This window comes from Manis javanica, chromosome 12, assembly GCF_040802235.1.
Source record: "Manis javanica isolate MJ-LG chromosome 12, MJ_LKY, whole genome shotgun sequence".
In the NCBI taxonomy this organism is placed as follows: Eukaryota; Metazoa; Chordata; class Mammalia; order Pholidota; family Manidae; genus Manis; species Manis javanica.
Window position 1 is genome coordinate 52645840 of NC_133167.1, and position 24495 is coordinate 52670334.

General features: G+C 35.7%; 1 protein-coding gene across 2 annotated transcripts in view; it reads left to right on the plus strand.

The window, feature by feature from the left end:
* Positions 1–24495, plus strand: part of CERKL (CERK like autophagy regulator) — a 91203-nt gene that overhangs the window by 36105 nt on the left and 30603 nt on the right. For both annotated transcript variants that reach the window (XM_017679093.3, XM_017679094.3), the window contains exon 2: positions 2910–3152. In XM_017679093.3, coding sequence (XP_017534582.1) covers positions 2910–3152 — 243 coding nt within the window. The remainder of the gene's footprint in view (positions 1–2909; positions 3153–24495) is intronic.

The window sequence follows — 24495 nt, forward strand, 5'->3', positions numbered from 1 at the left end:
ATATGAAGCAGACACCCAGTAGCGTGCCTATATGGAAGGCAAGCTTTGTTACACTTCTGGGGCACCATTTACCATAGAGTCTATTACATCCATAGATTGAGGATTTGTCAGGACCTTTGATGAGCCTACCTCCTGTCATTCTTGATGGTAGAAGAAGCATGTAAGATCTCCCTGGTCCCTCCCAAGTGTTCTAGAGACCCTGGGCATAGGCCTACCTGCTCAACAAGTGAAAATAACTTGTAATAAGCTCCCCAGGTACAAGGTACAAGTATATTACTGATGATTTAGTGTTAAAGAGCTTGGTTTCCTTGTATATAAGACACACTGTCCACCTTTTAGTTTCTAATTTCTTCCCTTAAATTAGGGAAAGGAACTAGGGCTCCTTGAGGAATCCAGATGAAATGCTATGATGTTAGAAGAAAGAAAGACTATTTTCAGTGACATCTGCAGGTTGTAACAGAAGCTGATTGGAGGAATTCTGTCAGTCTGTAACAATTTGAAGTATTCAAGTGGAAAGACAAGAATTGTAGTTAATTGAAAAGTTAAGTCTATAAAGGGACATAATTTCATTATATGATCAAAGGAAATAAACAGTCTAAAATATGCTAAAGCAGCATTACTAAGTGTGGTCTAGGACCCTTTCAGGAAGTTAGTGAGGTCAAAGCTGTTTTCATAATAATGCTAAGAACGATTTGCTATTTTCACTGTCATATTCTTCCATGGATACCGTGGCATTTTCCAGAGCCTGTGAGATATATGGTGACATCCTTGCCCCGCTGGAGAGCACACTTTGTATTCTTGTATTTTAAGAAGTCTTGGTTTTAATACCTAATACAATAAATATTGATAGATACAGATAAAAATTAGTTGGGGTCCTCAGTCTCCAAGAATGTAAAGAGGTTCTGAGACCAAAGAGTTTGGAGAAAAGTCAGTCTTGGCGATGTAGGCTAATCCATTACAGAAAAAGAGTGGGGTGAATCGCTCAGTTCATTAAGGCACATGGAACCTTTTGGCTTGCATAGTACTTTCAGTCTATTGATTAAGTGATGATTGTAGTAACAGTGATGATTGTTTGGTTTTCTAAAATATAAAAATGTTTCTCACTGAACCGATACTTTGAGGGTATTGATTTTTAGGTCACTGGGCAACAAGAGGAGTGGCCTATATGCAGACCTGATGCCAGGGTTTTCTGAGAACACAATAGGCCTGAACAACTGAATTTGGGTTTACCTTAGCTCACCATCATTAACAGGAGAAAAGGGTTGGTTTCTTCCTTCCTTTGGTGGTATGTGTTGTGAGCAATTGGGCTATTTCTTGCAGGATGTTTGGGAGAAGCCCAAACACTCCTTGAGAATGCAGAGAAGAAACTTCTTACAGCACCTGAAAGGCCTTGTTCGGGTCTGAAAGATCATGCCTGCTTAAGGGTGAAGGAAGCTGAGAGGGGGCTCCTGCTTTCTGTGGCTGGCTTAGCCTCGTATTTCTGCATTTGTTTTTATTGACTTGTTTTTCTCCTATAGGGATCATATTTTTCTGCTTTTTACATTCATAGTGATTTTCAAATGAATAAAAGATATTTTGAGTTTTATAGAGTTGCTGGATATTTTTGGATTCATATAAATATTCTTGTGCTTTGTTCTAGGATGTAGTTAAGTTACTTGGAACACTTTAATCCTTTAAGGCTTGCTTCCTTAGATGGAATCAGAGCAGTCTTTAGCTCACTAATTAGACGATACACTTTTAAGTATTCTCCCCAATGTCCCAAGAATTTCAATATTTTCCCACTTTGGCTGGTAGGAATGCCTGTGTGATCTCTGAGCATTGCTCTCTCTGATCTTTCAGGTAGTTCTTTCCCTGGCCTTGCACACATGCCAATTCCATACTCAGCTGAAGGTTCAAGGGAGATCTCTGCACAAGTACAGGATGCTCTTTCTGTGCAACTCGTTCCTCTATGGGAATTTGTCCAGTGAACTCCAGTTACATCGGCTTTCCTGTATTCCGATTTGTCCCCAATTCAGGACAGTCAGGCTACGCCAGGGTTCCCCACCTGCCCTGTGGCCTGGAAGCCCCATCCACACAGCAGGCTGGAGCAATCATATGGCTCCTTTGTTTACTCTTTTTAAGGAACCACTGTCCTGTGCTGATGTCTGAAAGCTGATGTTTCCTGTCTTGTGTGATCTTTTAGTTGATTCAGGCAGAATGTAAAACCAGTCCCTGGGAGTCCATGTTGGCCAGAGAGGAGGTTTTGGAAGTATTTTTTTTAAAAGCATAAAGCACTCCTACTTTGAAAGTCCATTGAAATGATCCTTTCCCACAGCAAATATTTTTGGACCTGTGGTTAAATATAACCAGTAAAATTTCATGCCATTCAAAAAAAAAAAGTGGCAATATTCAGGGGTCACTTTCCTTCTAGATTGGCAGGAATTCATCATGTTTTCTATTCATAGTAATCTTACTCTGCTTCCTTTTTTGCAGGTGTTAGTTTATCTGGAATGTTCAGTTCCTTTCCTTTACAAGTTGCCTTCAATAACCTGTCATTTACTCACTTCTAGTGAATTCTATTCTTTCTGTTACTTTGTCCCCATTAGTACCAAGAAGGCTCTCACATGATACTAATTGTTGTTACTGAAATGTTGCTTTGTTTATTTTCTTGGAATTCTTCATACATTCAATACCCTCAGATTCTGAATGTCTTAAGCCTTGTGTAGCAGGGATTCTCTTCCATTTTTCTACTTTTTCAATTCCTGGTAAAATAGACCCAATTCTTTTCTTTCCTCCCCAGCTCATACAGGGATTGACATAAAGCACAGTCAGTAAAATTACAAATGATTTCTGGGTTTTTGCTATTTGTTGTGCTTACATATAAGATATGGACACAGTGGTTTTGACTGGAAAATTTAATTTCTTTTCAGGTGATCCTAAGTATGATTTTCTGTGTAAAGAAGAACTCGTTGAACTCAAGGACATATTTTCTGTCAAACTGAAACGGCGTTGTTCTACTAAACAACAGAGAAATGGAACTTTATTAGGAATCACTCTCTTCATATGTTTGAAAAAGGAGCAAAATAAATTAAAGGATTCTACACTTGATCTTATTAATTTAAGCGAAGACCACTGTGACATATGGTTTAGACAATTCAAGAAAGTTTTGGCAGGTAAGTATTCTTTATGAGAATTTTTTAATGAGTCTAGTTTCCTTGGTGTAGATTATTAATCTAAACATGATATTTATGACTACAGTAACCCTTGATTATATTGAGGTAGTTTGCTTCTCTTCCTAGTTTGTTGAACTTTTTTTTTTTATCATGACATGCATGGTGTTGAATTTTGTCATATGCTTTTTCTACACCAATTGAAATGATCATATGGCTTTTTCCTTCATTCTGTTCAAGTGGTATGTTACATTGATTTTTGTATGTTGAATCATTCTTGCATTCCAGGAATAAATCCCAGTTGGTCATTGTATTTAGTCCTTTTAATATGTTATTGAATTTGGTCTGCTGGTATTTTTTTGAGAATTTTTACATCAATGTTCATAAGAGATGTATATCTTTTTTTTTTTCTCTTGTATCTTTTTCTGGTTTTGGTATCAGGTTAATACTGACCTCATAGAATGAGTTAGAAAGTAACTCTTGAATGACCACATCCATGAAGAAACTTTGATAATCTGAAATAACACAGTTCTTAAGTAATTTAGTTTATCTGAAAGTTGTTTTTGAAAGCATGTCTATTTTTTATTTACAATCTCCAGCTGATATTAGAACTTATTTTCCTTCCATCTAAACATTGACGGCAAATACATACATGTGCTGGGTAGCTTGAAAATAACAGTTTTTTGAAGATAACATTTTAGTTGTCTATTTCATGGTAGATTTTTTTCTAAAGGTAAATGTCCAGAGAACAAAGAATATACTTACTAAAATATTATCTCTTAATTAATTCAGTGTATCTGATATTTTTAAGTGGCATTTACATTTTACAAACTAAATAAAATGCAGGAAAACAGATACAATGCAATCTGGATTTCTAGAAAGAATCCAGTTAAAATAAAATCAAATTGAGTTTCAGGATTACTTTTTTTCCCCATAGATCTTGCTTGGTTTCTTTTGAGCCCATTTCTTCCTGTTTACTGGGTTGATCAGGGTAGAGGCAGCTGGTGCAGGTAAGGACACAGTTTTGGGTAAGATGACACAGGGCAGAGATGGGTGCCAGACAAAGAGAAGGCATGTGGTGGTGTCAGAAAGGTTTCAGACTGGGCAATATTGATTAAGACTGAGGGCCCAAATTGGCCAAGGGTGACCAACTGATGAGGATATCCAGATAGATGAGCTGAAGTGACCTATTAAAAGTAGGACACCCTGGTACTAAGTGACCCCATCCTTTCTTGTTAGCCCCCTTGGGAACTTCAAGGAGACTTGATTCAAGAAGGCAGGAAGCTATAGAGGCTGTAGTTTACTTCATCTCTCTGGAGACAGAGAATATATATATATTTAACTAAGAGCATTCTACCTTAATAGTGGGTCTTTTACAGTGTTTTACTTTAAATTCATGTGAGAAGAGATAAACAGCTGAAATAAAAATGAAAAAATTAGGTTAAATTGAATTCAATTTCCTTACATGGGCAAGACTCACGAGATTGCATGGTCTATAAAATAGAAATGAGTCATTTGATTAGGATAGGCAGAGTTCTTCCTTCCAGTGAGAATCTGAGGAAATCTCCCAGGGGGCTTATGAAGGGCTGGCTGAGTGACGGGAGAGGCAACTTCCTCAATATATTTCACCCATAAAACCAACAGTAAGCAGAGGACATCACAACAAAGCTCAATTTAGTAAAAGCAATTTTACAGGAGTAGAGGGATTAGGGCCCTCTCAAAAAAAAAAAAAGAGAAGAAAAGAAAAAGACACATAATATACACAACACAAAACAAAAACACTGTTAAATATCTTTTCAGCTTATTGAATTGTAGTTTGGTTTGATCTAGGATTAAAATCCAGGCAAATTACAAAGGTGAAAAACTACATATCTTTTGGGCTACCACTCTCTGGGAATGTTACTTTTTTTGTACCTTTGATTTAGATAAGAGGTAGTAAAATATATAAGGTCATATTCTCAGGCATGGTCCTGGAGAACAGAGTGATTTTGCTGATCATAGCAAATAGATTGACTTTTGAAATCAACCAGTGCAACCAAACAAAACAGGGTTGAAGCCACCCAGGAAAACTGAAGGAACCTAACCAAGGTGGTCTGAGGGACTGACAGGCTGCTCTGTCTTGCCAGCGTGGGCTCAGCAGGGTCCTGTAGGAAGAAACACTGCTCCTCACCCACATCCCCGCAGCAGCGGTTCTGGGTCTGTTCCCTCACGTACAAGTGCACAGTCAAGGCTGCAATGCTCCCTACCAAAGGCCCCCGCTTCTTGAGTAAGGTTACTGTCTTCTGACTTCTTTGTTTGATGTTCATTTCACATGCAAATCCTTGTAACCCACGCGTTCATTAAGGTGCTTATCCTTCCAAAAGTATTTTTCAAGTCGCCACCCCAGGAATTTGTGTTTGAAGGAGGCTTCAGTTCGAGGGTGATACATACGTCTACATTACAAAAATATAAATGCTATGCTTGAATAGTAGACATCTCTGCGTTTAAGTCCAAATACCTTGCTTTTAACTGATTCTGTAGCAAAATGAGCAGACTGAAGAACATAACTCTGCATTGATTTATTTTGAATGTTGTCTTGAATCAGCAAATGAATCGTTTCTCTGCTAGCCTTTTACTTGTTTTTCCTTTCTTTCTTCTAAGACAAACGTGAAGAAGATGTTAGAAATCTCCAAAATAGTTGGTCCTTTAGTCTAACAATCATAATTTAAGTATATTTGGCAATTGAGTTTAAATGTGCACATTTATATTTTGAACTGGAGCATTGAATACGCTGTGATGAATTTTTGAGGAAAGAACAAACTGGAACCACCAGGAAGAAGAGGGCAACTCAGATCCTTGAAGACTCAGACGTTGGCAAAGAGTGACCAGATTAAAATGAGTTTGTAAATATAAAAAGGCATCTTAGAACTGTTTTTTTTTAATTTGAAAAGAAGTCCTTTGGAGTCCAATTTTTTAACACAGTTGAGCACAGTATCTTTTTTATTCTTAGTAATAGAAAAGTCACCATAACTTTATTAACTGATAAGCAATGTAGGTTAATTCATCTAACACATGTTTTGTATTAGGCACTGTGCAAAGTCCTGGGAATACAAAAATGAATGGTTGTAATCCTGTATATAGAACACTCTTGCCCTGGGAAATGGACAAGAAAATTTGTATTACGATTGTGTTAAAGGCCACCAAAGAACATATGAACAGACAAATAAGGATTATAACTATTGGTCATTGATTCGAGAGTTCAAATCTTTTGAAAATGTAATTAAGGCTGTTATATAGTCACTGATAAGCCTAACATGTAGTTATTGTGATGAAAGGCATTCGATAGTCTTTTCTGCTTCTTTTAAATACCTATGGTACAAAGATAAATATGCACAACCTTCAAATAATAACATGTAGACCCCAGATATGTTTTTATTCAATTCTATTTTATTCTGCATATTTGGGTTTCCTAGAAGTGGTGAATTACAAACTTCTTTAGACCCTAAACCAACCTTTTCTCTAGAAACTATAACCTCTACTTTAAAGCACACTCACAGGCTTTCTGACAGGTGCCCTACCCAGGAAGACAAAACAAAGTACTCCTCCGGTGAAGCTCAGGACCGCTCACAACTGAAAGATTTTACAGGAGTAGAGCTGGTTGATCTCCAGTGGAGGACTTAACAGAAGGCTGTGGAAGTGGAGAAGGAAATAAAAAACAAAAGCAAAGAGCCTAATGCCCAAATAACTTTGAGAATGGTAACAACATCAACAGATATGGTGAAATCCGAGTGCTGGTTAATCTGAAGGAAACATGTTCTATTCTGGACACATTTGGGATATATTTCAATATCCTCTGGAGATTTTTAACAGGCTGGCATCATGAGAGGAATACATGAAGAGGTGAAGAAAGGCTGATAAGATGGGAAAGATGAAAGTTTGCAAGGAAATAGTAGAGTTAGAAAAGAAAAGCAGAGGCCTACATACAGAATCTTGGGGGATCCTCATATTTTAAAATAGGAAGAGAAGACAAAAGCCAGAGCAAAAATATGAAAGGAATGGTAAAAAGAATAACAAAAAACCTCTTCTAGCAATGGACTGTTGAATTGTGTTGTCACATTTAGGTCTGCTAATTCATTTGGAATATTTAATAATTACCCAGAGACAATTTAGCAAAGGCATTTTAAGCACACATTTGGTTGAGTTACTTCTGATACCATATTTTTCACTTCTAAATGCTAATTTCATGAAGTAGGCAAATAAAAATGAGCCATATTTACATAATGCATTTTGCCCTTGTAATTTAGCCCGCTCTCTACTCCACCAGTCTCACTCAGTTTTCTGCTATGAAAAAATAAAGAAAATGGAAAAATTATTTAAATACTTGTTTTCATTCCTAAGAAGAATCATTTTTCCTTGTTTCTCACTGGCTATCAAATCTGTCTTCCATGTCATAATGTTGGTCTTCATAGATGCTTTCCTTGATAGCAAAAACCAGGGCTTTTTAAAACATTGATTTTGTTTAATTATTTTCTGGTATAAGAGAATCATGGTGGAGTGTCTTTGGGTTTTTTTTATCCAAGCTACATTACTAATTATTACCATGAATCAGGCAAAATTTTTCTTAACAGGAGAACAGAATAATGTGAAATTGTACTTGGATATGCTGTCAAATATTGTACTTACAAGGAAAAATAAATTGGAAAGCATCATTATAATTATTTAAAAATGAACAATTCTATGTCAAAAGTATGATAGCTTCAGATGGTTATACACTATTTGAGTTGGCGACACTTGTTTCCTTAGGGACAAGTTATTTTCTACAAGGACAGTGTGTCTGAAATAGTTTCTCTTTTGAAACCCTGAAAGAGCAATTTAAGATTTTTTATAAGCTTAGTTGAGTTGTACATTAAAACTGTATTTGTCACTTGTGAATGTTTTAACTTTCACAATGTATTAAAATAATGTAGGAACTGATTAAATATGTTTTATCTCATTTACAACCTCAAAGTCCAATCCCATTTGAACTACTCTGTCCCACAATGATCATGGGATGTCTGCTTCCTGTAGTGGTTTCATACTGGGTTGGGATCGTCACCTCCTCATCCCCAGAACTTCCCTACTGGGTGAAAATTTGCACCTGTCCCTCACTTTTGAGCAAGTATAGCTCCTTACTGATAGGTTTTATATCTAGTAGTACTGAGTAAGGCTTTGGAGAAAGCTTCCAGAAGAAAGCGATTTGAACATCTCTGATTTAGTCATCCTTAGCGATAATAATCTATTAGTATGTTTTAACCTGTTGTGCCTTTTTTGCTCACCTCTGGGCAGAGACTTCATGATGTCTTTTAGCTACTCAAATATGCACTCACTATGGCAACCACAGAATTTGAACTATCTGGGACTATTCATGTAATTTTTATCTTCCAAAGAAGTTACTTATTCAATATATATTTAAATGTATTTTCCTTTCTACAACTTTATAAGATGGCTTACACATCAATTTGCAAGTAAGAATATATTGTGTCAAAGATTCAAATTGAGTTTACAAAGTTTACTTCAAGGTTTTGGGCTTTTATTCCCCTCTTGAACTTCCTTAACTGGATATTCAGATGAAAATAGTGAAATTAAACTAGCTTCTATTAAATTTTTAATGACAAGCAGCACTACTTCAAAGGATATTAACACCTTAAAAAGAAAGTCTTCTAAAACCAAGCCTCCAATTTCATCAGATTTGTAATAGAATATATAAATGTATGGAAACATCATTATCATGCAAAATTTGTTTAACAAAAAATAGGAAAAACTATTTATGTTGAACCCAGAGAGTGCCAGTTGGACATATGGAACCGTTTCCAGTCCAGCGATGGCAGTGTGAGAAGTGACCATGAAGAAGAGTCCGTGTGTATCACGAACTGCAGCAGTGGGTCCCCAAGAGCTTCACAGGATAGAACAGGTAGAGGATATGGGATGCATTTGAAATGACCAAACAGAATTGGAAGCATAAAAGAATAGAGTGCAATAAAAAAAGAGAGCTTTTGCCACAAGATATGTGTGAATTTCATTTTTAAAAAAGCCATCTTCCTTAGAACTTTGCTGTACTGGAGTCTGAGAACTGAGAGGTTCTGATTGCATAGATCTCTAGGGACCCAGCTATGAGAAGTTCCTTCAGTGATCTTATGTGTTGCCAGTGCCAAGAACCGCAGATGTCAAAGATTTCAACAACACAAGTTTGATTTAATTAACATATATAAAACTCTGTACTTCACATGTACCACAGGTACCTTTGCAGGGATTAATTAAAGGTATAGTCTATATCCTTGTTATGTTAAATATTCTTAAAAGTTAACCGATACCCTGAGTCATGTAAGGTTATCACTTATTTTCCAAGACTATTACCTTGGGGCTAGTTCACAGGAGCCTAGCATGGACTGACAAAGGCATACCAGAAGTTTCTCTTGCCCCTTCAAATTTCATTTCTTACTAGAATCAGCTCTAACTTAACAACCATTGAAGGCAAGCTAGAATTAGTTCTTTAGGAACTTCATGCTATTTATTCTTGGAATGAATGACACAGACCATCTATCCAAGGGTTTCTCACTGGCCTCTGCAGTATTTTTGTCTTAAGGGAGGGATATATTTTGAATGTAATTGATTAAAATTATATTTAAAAACAATCAATTGGTATTTTATAGACGAAAATCCCTCTCCTGCTTCAATCATTGACAGAGTATCTTGAGAATAGGGCTTAAGAGGTATATTCATTCTCAAGCCTTTTTCTGATACATTTCAAAATCTTTTGCTAGATAAGTCTTTTATGTCTTTTCTATAATGAAATTTCTTTGGAGAAAAAGTTTTAAGTATTCTTTGTCACGTTTTATCATGTGATTATATGCAAATAGCTAAATAAGGATTTTTCTAAGTTTTCCAGTAAAATGTTGCATTGTTTTCATGCTGTTAGAAAAATCAGTTAACATCTTTTCCTTTATATGAATATAGGAAAGTCATTATTTTAAAACCTTAAATCTTGATAACTGATATTTATTAAGCATTTACTATATACCATTTTGTAATTTTTATTATCTCATTAAATCCTCATAATAATAGCATGAAGAACTACAAATAAGTCCTCATTGTAAAGAAGAGAATAACAGTACTTATGAGCTTTGCTGTGAGGTTTGAGGAATTAAAATGATGCATGGTAGCAAACTGTAGAATTAAGTAGCTTATTATTTTTCATTACACTCATCATCTCAGTGTATACATGAGAAAACTAATGCTTAAAATGGTTTAAAATTTTGCTAATCTGAGATTAAACAGCTAGTGCATGTTAGAGGAGGTGGGAAGAAATCCATACCTGTCTGAATGGAGCAGGAACCCTTTACTGAAGTGTTACTGCCTACCAGGTCAGTGGCGTGCTCTACAATCCTTCTGAAGTATACTACATTTACTACATCCTGAAAACAAGATTTCATTTTTGTTATAAAGAAAGAGCTGCATCATTTTGTTTGAAGAATATTCCTTCATAGTTGAATGTTCTTTTACCAAATTAGGATTCAGAACTTTAGATTCTTGGAGTTCTAAAGCTAACCCTCGATATTAGAATTCGGTTGTAACAAAGTGCATTTCTCAGTTCTTAAGAAAAACAACACATTATAACTGTTGCCATTGTTAACAGAGATTTCTCAAATGCCTTGGAATGAATTGGGCATGCACTATGAAAAAAATGGAGGCAGTTCTTTTTATTGCCCTCAAGGCATTTTAGAAACACATATAAACATACTGGTTTGTGGCTGATTTATATACTTTATGTTTAGTTGAATTCCTAAGCAAATCCCAAATGTTGTAAGCCTACAGGAGAGATTAAAAGTTGGATGACTCCTTAAATGAGAGTGTAATGGATTGTCATTTAACAACTTTTTCACTGGAAACAAATGAAGTAAAAAAGTACTAAAGTGGTATCTCACAGTATGCCTAAGTAGGAAATACATAATATTTCATAGTAAGTGACAAATTATTAAGCACCCCCCGGCATTCATTAGACTATCATTAATGGTAATGAAATTGTGTGGTATTTATATAGATATTATATGCAACTACAGGAATTTTATTATAATCTTGTATGAATATATCTGCTGCTATTTGAGGCAGATAGATGAATATTTACAATGACTTCATGTTGAAGCACTGCCATCACATTTTCACATCAACCCTGTTTTCTCATTTGTCATTAAAGAGAAAACATCTATTTTTAAGATCATATTCTTTGAAAAATTATGTTGAAAGCTATGTACTTTGAAAAATGCATTTTCTCTTTCTACTAGCTATAAACTTGTTTTTCCAAAGAAAAGAGAAAAGATAGCAAAGATAAAGCCTTCTGTGTGGCTGGCTTCATGGGCCCCCTGCAGCATCTCATGCCAGGCTGTGTCCTCTGGTACCTCAATACCTTCCCAGTTGCTGAGTAAGTGGTAGAGGAAGGGACTTTCCCCTGTTTAGAGTGCACCTCATGTCTTGTTTACCCAGTGGAGTCCAGTATGCAATTTAAGACCTGAAGCCAGCCATTGCTCTTCAAAGCAGCACCACACAACATAATCAGGCACTTGTTTTTGGTTTGGTAGCACTTGTATCTTTGATAGAACGTATTGATTGCTTACATTCTAATTGTTGGCTTATGTAGATGATACCTTATAAGGCCCATAAATTTTTTTGAGAACTGATTTTTTTAAGCATGTGAAATAGGGCTTTCCATACACTAAATATTCCATAAATGTTTGTTGTTATTTTATTTCTAACACTTCCATAGTGCCTAGCTCAGGAAATCTAGTGAAGCACACTGAATATATTGCTTGTCTGGCATGGGTTAGGCATTGTCCTAGCTGATTTTACCATAAACCAGCTCCTTTAATGTTTATCACAGCACTTTGCACTCCAGATTTTTAAAGAATTCCCATAGATACGAAGGAGATGAAACTCTGAGAGACCCATTGACTTGCCCTGGGTCAGACAGTTATAAAGCGATGGAATAAGATTCAGACCCAGGCTTTTCAAATTCAAATTCATCTGCTTTTCACTGTACTACACTGCCTCCCAACAGAAAGATTTAAAACCTTAATATATATTGTAAAGGAGTATTGCTGCTTTTTTGAAAGGTGAATTATAGCTCACTGAGCTGCATATTTGGAACTAAATATATTATTGTCGAGCACATAAAAAAAAGTTTGGAAGCACTGCAAAGGCAGAGCATCAGTAGGCTACACAGGTTGAAGAATTCTGGAAGGTAAGAAATGGATGGAATTGATTAGCTGGGAGAGCCAGCTAATCCTGAAAGCCCCATATGAGCCAAGGAAGCCGGTCCCTCTGAAATCTTAGCGGACAGGTCTTTCCTATTGCCCAAGTTTGGAGCAGCAAGACTGGAAGCTCAAAACAGTCCGGTGGAATAAATCCCCGACTTTTACCAGTCATTTTCTTCCTAAAAAGAAAGTGTTCCTTAGACACTTCTGAATGTCCTATCAAAAATAAAGACTTCCATTTTGCCATACATAGTCTTTCAAGTTCAAACTCCACAATTTATTGTTTTGAAATGTCTTAAATTGCTCATTACAGATCCTAGTAAATCTGTCAGTAATGGGGTGACTCAGCCTTAATCGACCAGGTGTGCTGAAAGGATGATCACCCGGAGACAGCACAGCTGGGTTCTTTTTTCATCCTCCTTTTACTTAAATGAATGGAAATCCATTATTGCTGGGTTTATGAATGAGTCATTGTGGCTGATAGGATTTTTATTGGGGGTAATCTGGCTTTGGTTCCTGGCTTTGCCACTTACCTCGCTGTGTACTGTGTACGTGTACTTCATATCTTTGAGCCTTTGTCCTCCTATTTGTAAAATAAAGTTGATAATGTTACTAGGTTATTGCAATACTTAAACAATACATAGTGTGACAAACAGCAGGCACTCAAAAAAAAGGGTAACCCTTAACCGAACAACTCTTCAAGTTTTTATTAAGCTTCTTTAGAATTCACAGTCCCAAACCCTTTAGTCTTGCAAGAATGTGTTTAAGCATCATCAGAGGGTTGGGAAGAGGAACGGTTAATCCCTAATAGAATTCATCATTATCGTCATCATCACGATTCCTTGGTATGCCATGATTATACTGTTTCACATGTACCAACTGATGTTAGTTGTCACAACATCCCTGAGACAAGTACTATTATTATTACCATTTTTTTCAGATGGGTAAAAGGAGACAGAGGAGTAGAGAATTCACACAAGCTCACATAACTGCAAAGTTGTGGAACTGGGATTCAAACATGGGCACTTGGGCTCCACTGTCCATATTCCTGGATCTCATACTATCCTGACACTAACAGATGACATATCCCATAGTCTGTAATGTTTCTTCAAAGGGAATCTAATTTTAATCTATTTTTTAATTGAAGTCTATTAGCTTCTATCTTTGGTATATTGATCAGATCCTGCTGTCTTTACAACTACTTTCCTAGCTGCTCACATAATTGGGCATCAATTATATAAAAACTCAAAAAGTGATGGATGCCAACAAAATAGTTGTTTACAGTTAATGCATATGTAATCTGTTCTTCATGTTTGCAAGCTGGTTGGTTCTCAGATATGCAGGATTTAACTTTTAGTTAAAACAGTAAACTCTGCTCATGATAATGTTACCCAATTGCGAACATTTTCTTGGAGTTGACTCCTGTATCTATAAGTAATGATTGAAGTTGATCTGGCAGTTCTAGATCTGTCAGACCCAGGAGATGAGAGAAAACATTTGTTTTGGTCATGAAGTCAGAAAGAGATAGATACAGACTCTTAGGGACTCTTATTTCTTGCCTTGGTAGATGTGCATGCCTGGAACTGAAATAAAGGAGCGGGTTTAAGGGAGGAAGATAAGCAGCTTCCTTTTAATACAAACTGAGTTTCTTATGAGGTATAGAGGTAAAGAAGTTTTTAGGAGCCCTTAAAGCTGGCTCCTATGTTCTTTCAACCTGATTCCATCAATGTAGGAGCATTTCTCTACTTTTTGGGACAATAGGATATTCCAGCTTATTTTGTACCTTCCCTGGAATAAGCCATTTCTCTAAGGAGTTGTGGTTCCTTTTGGTGGGGAATGGTATTAGGAAACCAAAATATGGGTGCTAGGTGTGCACATTGCTCTTAGGCTGTTGTAATTTCTAGGCTCTCATCGCAGACAGAGCTAGGAAATACTGATTAGAAATCAGAACTTCATACTGATACCTCTAATCCCAATCCAGTTTCCTGGTTTCTCTCCTTTCCATTATCTCCCTTCTTCCATAGTAAGAACTCTTACTCTCAATGGCAACATATTTGTCCATTTGCTCACTCATTTTATATACACAAAACATTTCAGAATAGCTGCAACCATGCACAATGAAAAACAAACCTGCTAAAGTGAGTTCAAGGTTTCTTGGCTGGTTTTTTTTTGGCCCCCTAGACTGAGGGTATATATTTCAAGTACTGTATTCAAAAGTCATATGGATTAGTCTTTTCCTCTTCATAATAATTATGTCACTTGTTTGAAATTGTTTCTGTTTGTATTCAGTTTCATTGTTTTTTACCCTCCATTATCTCCATTGATTTAATTATATTTTTTGAATGTGCAGAGCATAAACGTGTTTCTAAAAGAAAAAAATACACTTTCCAGCATCCCTTCCATGTCATTCCTCTTATAGGTAACCACTTTCATTGGTTTCTGGTTTATCTTATCTTTCTTTTTGTAAAATACCAGATATATGGATTTAAAAAAAAACTTTTATTTCTTACATAAAAAATAACATACAATATAAACTCTTCTGTAATCACTTCATATTAGCTCATTGCTTTGTTTTTGTTTTTTTTATAGCTGTATAAGACTCCATGTGTGGTCTGTACCCTATTTTATTCAATAGTTTCCATGTTTGGGCATTTTGATTGTTGCTAATATCTGCATTCACAAATACTGTGATAATTTTGTATATGTTATATCTTGAGGGTAGCTTTATAGATGTGGACTTCTGGGTTAAGGAATAATGCATGTGTTATTTTGTTAGATAGTACTAAGTTTTCTTCCATAAAATATGTGCCATTTTTCATGTTTATCAGCAATGTATGATAGTGACTGTTTCCTCATAGCTCACCAATTGATTACTTGCATACTTTAGAATTTTTCAGGTGTTTTAAGTGAGAAATGGTGTGTCAATATAGTTTGGATTTGCATTTGTTAAGTGTTAATATAAGTTGAAAATCTTTTCATATATCAAAGGGCTATTTTTAATATACTTTTTAAATGAATTATATTCAGATTATTTGCCTACTTTTCTATAATACTTTTGATCTTTTATCCCCCTCAATTTTTAAAGTTCTTTTTATATTAAGGGTACTAACCCTTTTCTGTGATATATGTAGCAAATATTTTTCTCCTGATATAAAATTTGTCTCTTAACTTTTCTTTAGTGATTTTTTCCACTAGAAGTTTTTATTTTAAAATTTATATGTAGTTAAATTTGTCACTCTTTTCTTTATTATATCTGGTATTTGAATCATAGTAGAAAGCTCTATACCCAGATTATAGAGAAAAATCAATCACATTTTTTTCTAATACTTGTATAGTTTAGTTTTAGATCTCCAGTCCATTTGTGGTTGATTTTGTGTATAAATAATGGGCCATATCTTTTGTCCAAATAGTTATCCAGTTGTCCTAACACCATTTACTAAAAAAGTCTATGTCCCAGAGTTTTGAGGTACCATTTTTATCATATACTAAATTTCCACACGCAGTTGGGTCTATTTCTGGGCTTTCTGTTCTAGTCCATTGACCTACCTATTCATGTGGCAGTGTTTATTTAGAGGCTTTGTAGGATGTTTCAGTATTCGGTCGGGTTACTTCTTCTTATACATCCTTTTGTCCCCAGTGTTTCCTACCTATTTTTGCAGGTCATTTTTTTAGATATATACTTTAGTATTAACTTGGCTGAAAAAAAATTGGTACTTTTATTGAGAAAACATCACATTTATAAATAAACTTAGGAAGAACGGACTTATCAGACCAGAATCTTTGTGGCAAAATTTGATTTCAGATAGCTGTTATCATCTTCCAAAATGGGAAACCCCATCAGTATCATTTTGATGGAGAATGTCCCTCAGAATTTCTTCTCAGTCTTCTTACACTGAGTTGTTAGGCTTTGGGGAATGCATATTATCATTATCATGTAAACATAGGGTTAATTTTATATAAGTATCAGCCTCCTGAACCTTTTCCTAGGCCCATCTGTGTACTTCCTTATAAAATCCATTTTTAGCAAGCACCCTGCTAAGTCAGTTTAACTAGAATCCCCCAGTCCCCATATCTGACCACCCTCAGTATCTGATCAGGTTCCTTAAGCTCCACATCCCCCCAGGGACATCTTAACAACCTGGCCTGTCTCCAGCAAGAATCCAGTTAAGTGGATTTAGCCACAATCCCCTTTACTTCTAATGTTTTCTCTGAGTAACTTGACATTCACTGGTACCTACCCTGCTCCTTGATAGAAATTTCCAGTTGTTCGTGCTCTATTCTGAAATGAGCCTGGTTTCTATACTAAGGTCTCTTTCCTCCTATTGCAATTATTCTGAATAAAATTTGTTTTTACTACTTTAACTACTGCTCAGTTCAGACTTTTGATAACATATACTATAGTACATAAGCTTTTTTAAGAATCTTCATCTGTACAATAGAACATATGTTCTTGTAATACTAAAAATTTTGTGATTATTTTTTGAGGCCCTACAGATAACTAAAAATTCCCTTTAAAGTCATACCTAATTACTTTTATATGATCCAGAGAGGATACTTTGAGAAAGCTTTCTAACTGATAAGATTGTTGATTTAAAAGATGTTCATGAAATTATTCTCTAACATCTTCATGATTTCATAGTTTGTGGAAGATTAAATGTACAGTTATTTCATCAAATTGAATTCTTTTATAAAATTTATCATATTTAAGTGCCAATTATTTTAACTAATTCCATGATTGACTTCTAAGTAGAACAGGGGGGAAAACTTTCCTGAAGCCAGTAACACATATTTCTTTGCAGTCTGGATATTGATTGGGAAAAGTGATATATTAATTACAATACCACTGTATAGGTTTACTCTATAGCACCTTCCAAAATGAATAAAAATTCATTTAATCAGGATTATCATAAAAATCTGGTAAATAATAAATAGGTTAATTTTCTTTTCCTTTGCTTGCCTTTCCTTTCACTTTTCCCTATGTAGTCTTGTCTCTGTCATTATTTAAATACTTAAATATTGACGTGATTATTCCTGGCAGCAGGTGATTCTTTCTACTAATTGCTATTCAGGCTGTTTCAGTTGTTAGAAATAGAGAAATGTTCACATTGGTGAGCTACATGTGAGTTTAGAAGTTATTGGGCTTGTTTAGACTATGCATTGAGATTACTTTCATCTGTATGTATAAAGATGTGCCTCAGTTAAGCTTTGGCTGATAGTAAATTGATGCATTTTAATATAAATCACCTATTATAAAATATCTTCAACTCTAAGCTCTGCTGGGAAGTTGTCAAATCTTACGTGTGAAAGGCTTTTACCACCACTGTTACACATTAACTGGGCATAGTTTAATATTAATAGCTCATGAGGATTGTGGTTAACTGAGGTCTTTATTTTCTGTATTTGGGTTTTACATGTGCAACAATTTGGTTGTTTTTCTGTATAAAATGGTTGTGAGTATACACAAGACTATGACAAGGTTCTGGGCTCTTAACTTTGATGAACACCATGCCATTTCCATCACGCTGCACTCAAAACAGCACAGATGTGAGTCTGGGGGTGGCGTCCCTGCCGTTCTTGTGAGCCTTTGTTTGGAGAACACCCTGATTAACCCCCACCCTTCATGGTTCATTGACTCACTGATAGATCAAGTTTAAACTAGTACATATTAGCACATTTGTTACTAACAGAGGGAACAGTTGGCCATTCTGTTTCACACTGCTGGTTCATTGCTAACTGGCATGCTAAGAAGGTCTATACTCTAGAGTATGAATTGAGAGGTTACCAAAGGACTGAGAACCAAGGCATTTGCATATTAATGTTAAAGCATATCTCTATTTTAATCTTGGATTATCTATTTGGGGGATGCTTATCCTATTGTGAAAATAAGAATAAATGGTCATGATCACTTTGAAATTCATTTTTTTCCAAGGAGTTCTGAGGATTTATGTGCCTTAACAGAGCTTTCATATTGAACAGTTTGTTATGAATGGATGAGAGAAGAGCAAGGCCATGACTGCCTGATGCTTTGGGTTGCTGCATTCTAGAAATGTTTTTCGTAGAGTTCTTGGTAGCTAGGCATTTTACATCTATCTTTACAGTGTGCTCTAGTTCTGTATTGCATGGAAATGTTCGTTGTTTTGTCAAGAGGGCTAGGATGTACATGTCCTGTCACGAAGAAAAACTCTCTCCCTTTTACTTAAATACCAGCAAATATCTTAGCATTTAAAGAACTTTCTCCTTTTACTTACCTTCTTAACCTAATTTTCAAAGTGTCCAAATGCTTTTCTTACTGTGATAGTTCTTTTCATGGAAGATAGGTTGGCCAAGTCCTGTGGCATTCTTCACTGGTGACTTTTGTCTTGGCTTCGTCTGCACTCCCTGGTGCTGTCCCCTCGGCCACCTACTTTACTTTTCTCTTGTGAGCTGACGAAGTTCAAGAGCCTTGAGGGGGATGAGAGTGGCACTCCACGCGTAGGATGAAACAATTGAAGTTGCTTTTCAAAACCAGCTAGTGCCCTGTGGACTGAAGGCTGCCTCTTTTCCGTCTGCTTTCTGATAATTCTTATAGCTGATGATTTGTTTTTGGAAGGCAAAGTGGTTCATTTTAGATTCTGAACAGAAGATTCTGTATTTATTTTCATTGCCACTATAAAATTGAATCTGGAAAAGCTTTCATAAGCTCTTCATAATTCTTCTACTGGTTTTAAGTTTGTAGATGTAGAGAGTAAGTATGAGATGGGGACTGAATTGCTTTTCCATGCTAAATGTTTCTTTCAAAGAATATCTGTTGCAAAACCTACTTTTGAAAAATCTTTGGGTCTTTATTAAGTATTTGTCTTACCTTTTTTCTTCTTAAGGAATTAAGTGAATACATTTCTGGACTTATTTTATATCATAGCAATTTAAACAAAAACTTTTTGCTTAAGTGTTTTGCAGTGTTGGTCATCTGTCTTCTTTAATACCAATGGAATTGCAGTTTTACAATTTGTCTTTTCTTCAATTTTAGGCTTATTTTTAAAAGAATAGTAATGCAGTAGATGTATTTATTGGACATCTACTGTGTGCCAGATAATATTGTAGGAACTGGTAATATAGCAGAGGCCAGAGCCACAAAGTCCTTGACCCCAAGTAGTATATATTCCAGTGGTTGGGGGTGTGTCTTCGTCTGTTTGGGCTATTATGACAAAGTACCATAGACTGGGTGGATTATAAACAACAGAAATTTGTTTTTTATGTTCCTGGAGACTGGAAGGTCAAGATTAAGGTGCAGGCATGGTCAGGTTCTGGTGAGAATCCTCTTCTAATTGTGTCTTCATAAGGCAGAAAGAGAGCTAGAAAGCCCTCGGGGGTCTCTTTTCTAGGAGCACTAATCCTATTCATGAGGGCTCCACTCTCACAGCCTAATAACATCCCAAAGGCCCCTCGTCCTGATACCTCACACTGGGGATTAGAATGTCAACATTTGAATTTGGTGGAGGGGGGACACAAACATTTAATTCAGAAGAATGGGGAGTCAAAAACTATCAAATATATTTCTGTGATGTCAAATGGTGACAGGTACTACCAAGCGATGGGATGGAAGTATTTGCTATGATAAGAGGGAGGCTTCCTTGGTTGTGAGGTTCTAGAAGAGAGTGGAAAGTAACAGGGAATGGGAGCCATAGTGATATATGAGGGGAAATGTTCCAAGCAGAGGGAGAAGTAAGTGCAAAAAGTTAAGTAAGAAAGTCATGCAGGGAATGGAGTCAGCAGGGAGTAAAACGGTGGGAAGTGAGGTCACAGAGGTGGCTGGGAATAGGGCATGAAGGGTCTTGCAAGCTTTGTATGGTTTTTGGCTTTTACTCTGAGGAAAATGGGGGCCATTTCAGAGTTTTAATCAAGGAAGTGACATGATGTAACTTATAAATGAATATTCTGGCTGTTAAATAGAGAGGAGACTTATGTGAATGGGTAAAAGGATCAAAGCAAACCAATTAAGTAGAAATTGGTATAATCCAGGACAAGATGGTGACTAAAATCAGGTAAGAGGAGAGGTGGTGAGAAGTGGCCAGACTTTAGATTTGTTTTTGTAAGATAGAGCAGGCTGGGTTTATTGACTGGGCTTATCATGTTTCCCATTGTATTGCATTGTATTCTACATGGGAGACAAAATTTTGTGATATTAAAGTAGTTTTTAGTTTCATAAACAATGTATGGATCTACGAACCAAAGAGTGAAGGTAGAAGTGCATCTTTTACGTTCATTTCCGATGACCCACTCAAAATTATTTTGCTTCCTGCATCTTACAAATGTTAAGTGCAAAAATTAATTTTTTGATATATGCAGTCAATAGCCAGTTAGGAGATGGGATTAAGAACATATTGATAGCAACAGAAAAGATGAAAACTTAGAATTGTTCAGCATTTAGCTGTAAAATGTTTAACATGATACTGAGGGACACAGGAGACTTGAAATGGAAAAACATATCATGTTTCTGTACAGAAAGACTGAATATCATAGAAGTGTTATTGTCCTTAAGATAATTTGTGTTTAATTCAATCCCAATAAAATACCATGCGATTTTTTAATACTGGACAAACTGATTTTAAAGATCATGTATAAAAATAAGCAAAAGTGGGCATAAAAATTCTTAAGAGTAATAAGGAAGGAGGGAGACCAAACTTATCAGCTATTGGTCATGTTATAAAACTATATTTAAAACATTGTAATACTGACATTTGAATAGATCAGTAGAGCTCAGACCGGATGTTTCAGAAGAGATCCAACACATTAAAAGATTTAATATAGCTAAAGGTGGCATTTGAAATCTGTTGGAGAAGGTAGAATTAGCCAATCAATCATGTTACGATAAGTGGCTAGCCATCTGGAAAAAAGTAGACAAATCCCAATTTTATACCTTCTATCAAAATTAATTTCAGATAGGATTAAATAAAAATACTAAATTGAACCACGAAATTATTAGAAGTAAAATACAGATTTTTTTCACAAAAAGGAACTTTTTAAATACGAAAAAAGTATAGGGCCACAAAAGAAATGATAAATTTCATTGCGGGTACTAAGAAAAGTATTTGAAATTCACATAACAAACAAATGGTTAATTTTCTTACTGTATGAAGCCCTACTACAATTAGCAAAGGTAATACAAATAAATAATTGGCTAGTGATATAAACTGACAATTTATGGCAAAATGAAAAAGTATCTCTTAGGCACATAATAAGAAACATATATTGAAATTAGAATGAGAAACGATTTCTCTTGGATTGCTGAAGATCAACAAATTTGAAAACATCTTGGGTTTATAAGGGTGTAAAAAAACAGACTAAGTTCCCGATGGAATATAAATTGGTAGTAATAATAATAGGTAAACTAACTGAATACTTACTATGTGTCATACACTTTTCTAAGCACCTTATATTTTCTTACTTTTAATCATCAAAATTACCTTTCAGAGGAAATGCTTATCCCCATATTACAGATGAAAAAATTGAAGAAAAAGAAGTTAGAGAAATAACCCAAAGTCACACACAGTTAGTAAATGAAAAAGCCAAGATTTAAGACCAATTACTTTAGTATCTACATTTTTTTTGGTCACAACTCTGAATTGTTTCTAATGTGAGTAATTTGGCAATATGTGATACACTTTCAAGGGTATATACCCTTTGATATCCTTTGACCCAGTGATTTTATTTCCAGAAGTATGCGCTGCAGTTATATGCAAAAAGATGCAAAATGATATTAATTTCAGCAATTTTTCCAGTAAAGGAAGATTGTAAATAACCTAAATATCTATAACCAGGGGACTAGTTAATTAAATTGAAGTTCATCCATGCAAAGAAATACTAGGCAGCTTTGAATAAAATGGGATGGCGCCTATGTAGTGCTATGGAATCATCTCCAAAATACAGTAAGGGGAAAAAGTAAGATACAGAATAGTGGATAGAGATACTGTATCTACACACACAAAGGCACAGAACATATATGTGCATTTTCATATATGCATAGACTATTTCTAAGATACTCAAAGTGATGCCAGTAGTTATCCCATAGAAGGAGAACTGACTATTAAGGAAATTGTGAATTTTATACTATGGGTATGTTTTAATCTGTACAGAAGGCAATTAAGCATGTGGTTCTCAAATACAGAACATTTGCACTGAGGTCACTTGGTGAACAGTATTACCTCATGCCCCCAGACAGACCTGGGTTTAGATTCTAACATTGGCTGGTCTACTGAGACGAAAAGGGGCTTTGGAGCTCTTCGAGCTCCTGGCAGCATAGCTCATCCCTCAACTTTGACACTGGCTTGAAGGGAAGATAAGTTATTAGAGCTTGTGTGCTTGGCGACTAGATCCCACTCCCCACTCCCCTACTTTCTAACTCCAACTGTTGCAAACAATTCTTATCTCTTTCATACCATGTGACTGCCTAAGACCCTTCATCATCTGCACTGCCATCATCCTAAGGCTATGGGAAGGAAGTGGAGGCAGATAAAAGGGACAGCAGGTGCAAGAGCACTGTGGTAGAGGGAGCATGGTGGTCCAAGGAACTAAACGGAGTAGAGGGAGGCTTGAAGAGAGCCCATGGGAGGGGAGAAGATTGGAGACTCTTTAATTGTATCTCTTTATTCCACCTAATTAACATTAAAAAGAAATCCTACTTTACTCAGTAGAAATCCCCTTTCTGATCTCTAATTTGGTATCAAATTACTACCTAATTTCTATACGCTTAGACTCTAGTTTCAAAATCATCATATTAAGTACACCTAAGGAAAAGAGAAATGAGAAAATGAATACTTGCTCTGGTGAAGAATTTGCCATGTTGATATGTTTAAAAAGACCTCAATTTTATCAGAATGTTTAAGGAATGTTACATTTTGATTAATTTGTTTAATTTCCATTGCTATTATTGTTAACTGAGGCTTAAGAATAAAATTATTTTGCTTAAATCTTTTTGGAAAATTTTTAAAAATAATTTTAGCCCCTTTCCTGCCTTAAGGGAATTTTGTCACAAAAGTTAGATGAGACATACAGCAGACACTTTTATACATATATGTATGTTTAAAGTCTGTAAGCCTTCAACTACAATGTGCTTTACTCACAAGCCCCAAATGACTGTTTCTCATTTCCACAGATTTCTCTCTACAGTCATGACATGTAGGAAGAGGGGGGAATAAAAATTGGTTTTTATGGTAACATTTGGGAATTGCCTTTTAGTTCCTTGCTGGGACTGCCCCTGCTTGAGAAATGAAGCTGGGTCTTCCAATAAATTTACCAGGTAAGGTAAACTTAATTTGGATATTTAATCTGACCCTTGGACTCTGGGGTTTAGAACAGATTTCTTGTTCATGTATTTTAATAAACGTGAGCTCTAGATTTATCTGTTCAGCCCTTCCTGATTAAAGGACAGCAGTTCTGACTTTTATGGCAGTTTTTTCTTTTACTTTTTAACCTTATCCAGAAACACACATTGCATTTGTCATCTCTTTAGTCTCCTGTAATCTGGAACAGGTCTGAGCTTTTGTCTTTCATGGTCTTGACATTTTTGAAGAGTGTAAGGCAGTTACTTTGAGAATGTCTCTCAACTTGGGTTTGTCGTGTTAGATTCACATTGTGCTCTTGGGTGAGAAGACAGCGTAAGTGGCCTGTCCTTCAGTGCTGTGTATCAGTCACATGCCATGAGATATCACAAGGCATATATGTCTGTCTCTACCCTTAAGGGTGTGGTTAACTTCGAGCACTTGACTAAGTTTTCCCCACTGTAAATGTCCTTTTTACCCTTTGTAATAAGAACAATAGGAGAGATGGTGTTTAGGAATAAGTAAATATTTTGTCCCCCAACTGTCACTGATGATTTTACCACCGATTGCTGATTCTTGCTGAATCCATTCTTATAATGATGGTTGAAAATAGTGATTTTCTAACTCTGTAATTTCTTCCATATTTATTAGTCATCATTCTACTTTAGACAAAGTTTTTCCTTCTACCTGTAGTGTGGTACATTGCTGTCTTTATTCCATTTCATATTGCTCCAGCTTTGGCCAGTGGGAGTCCTGAGAATATTGTGTCTTTTATCAGTTTTTTAA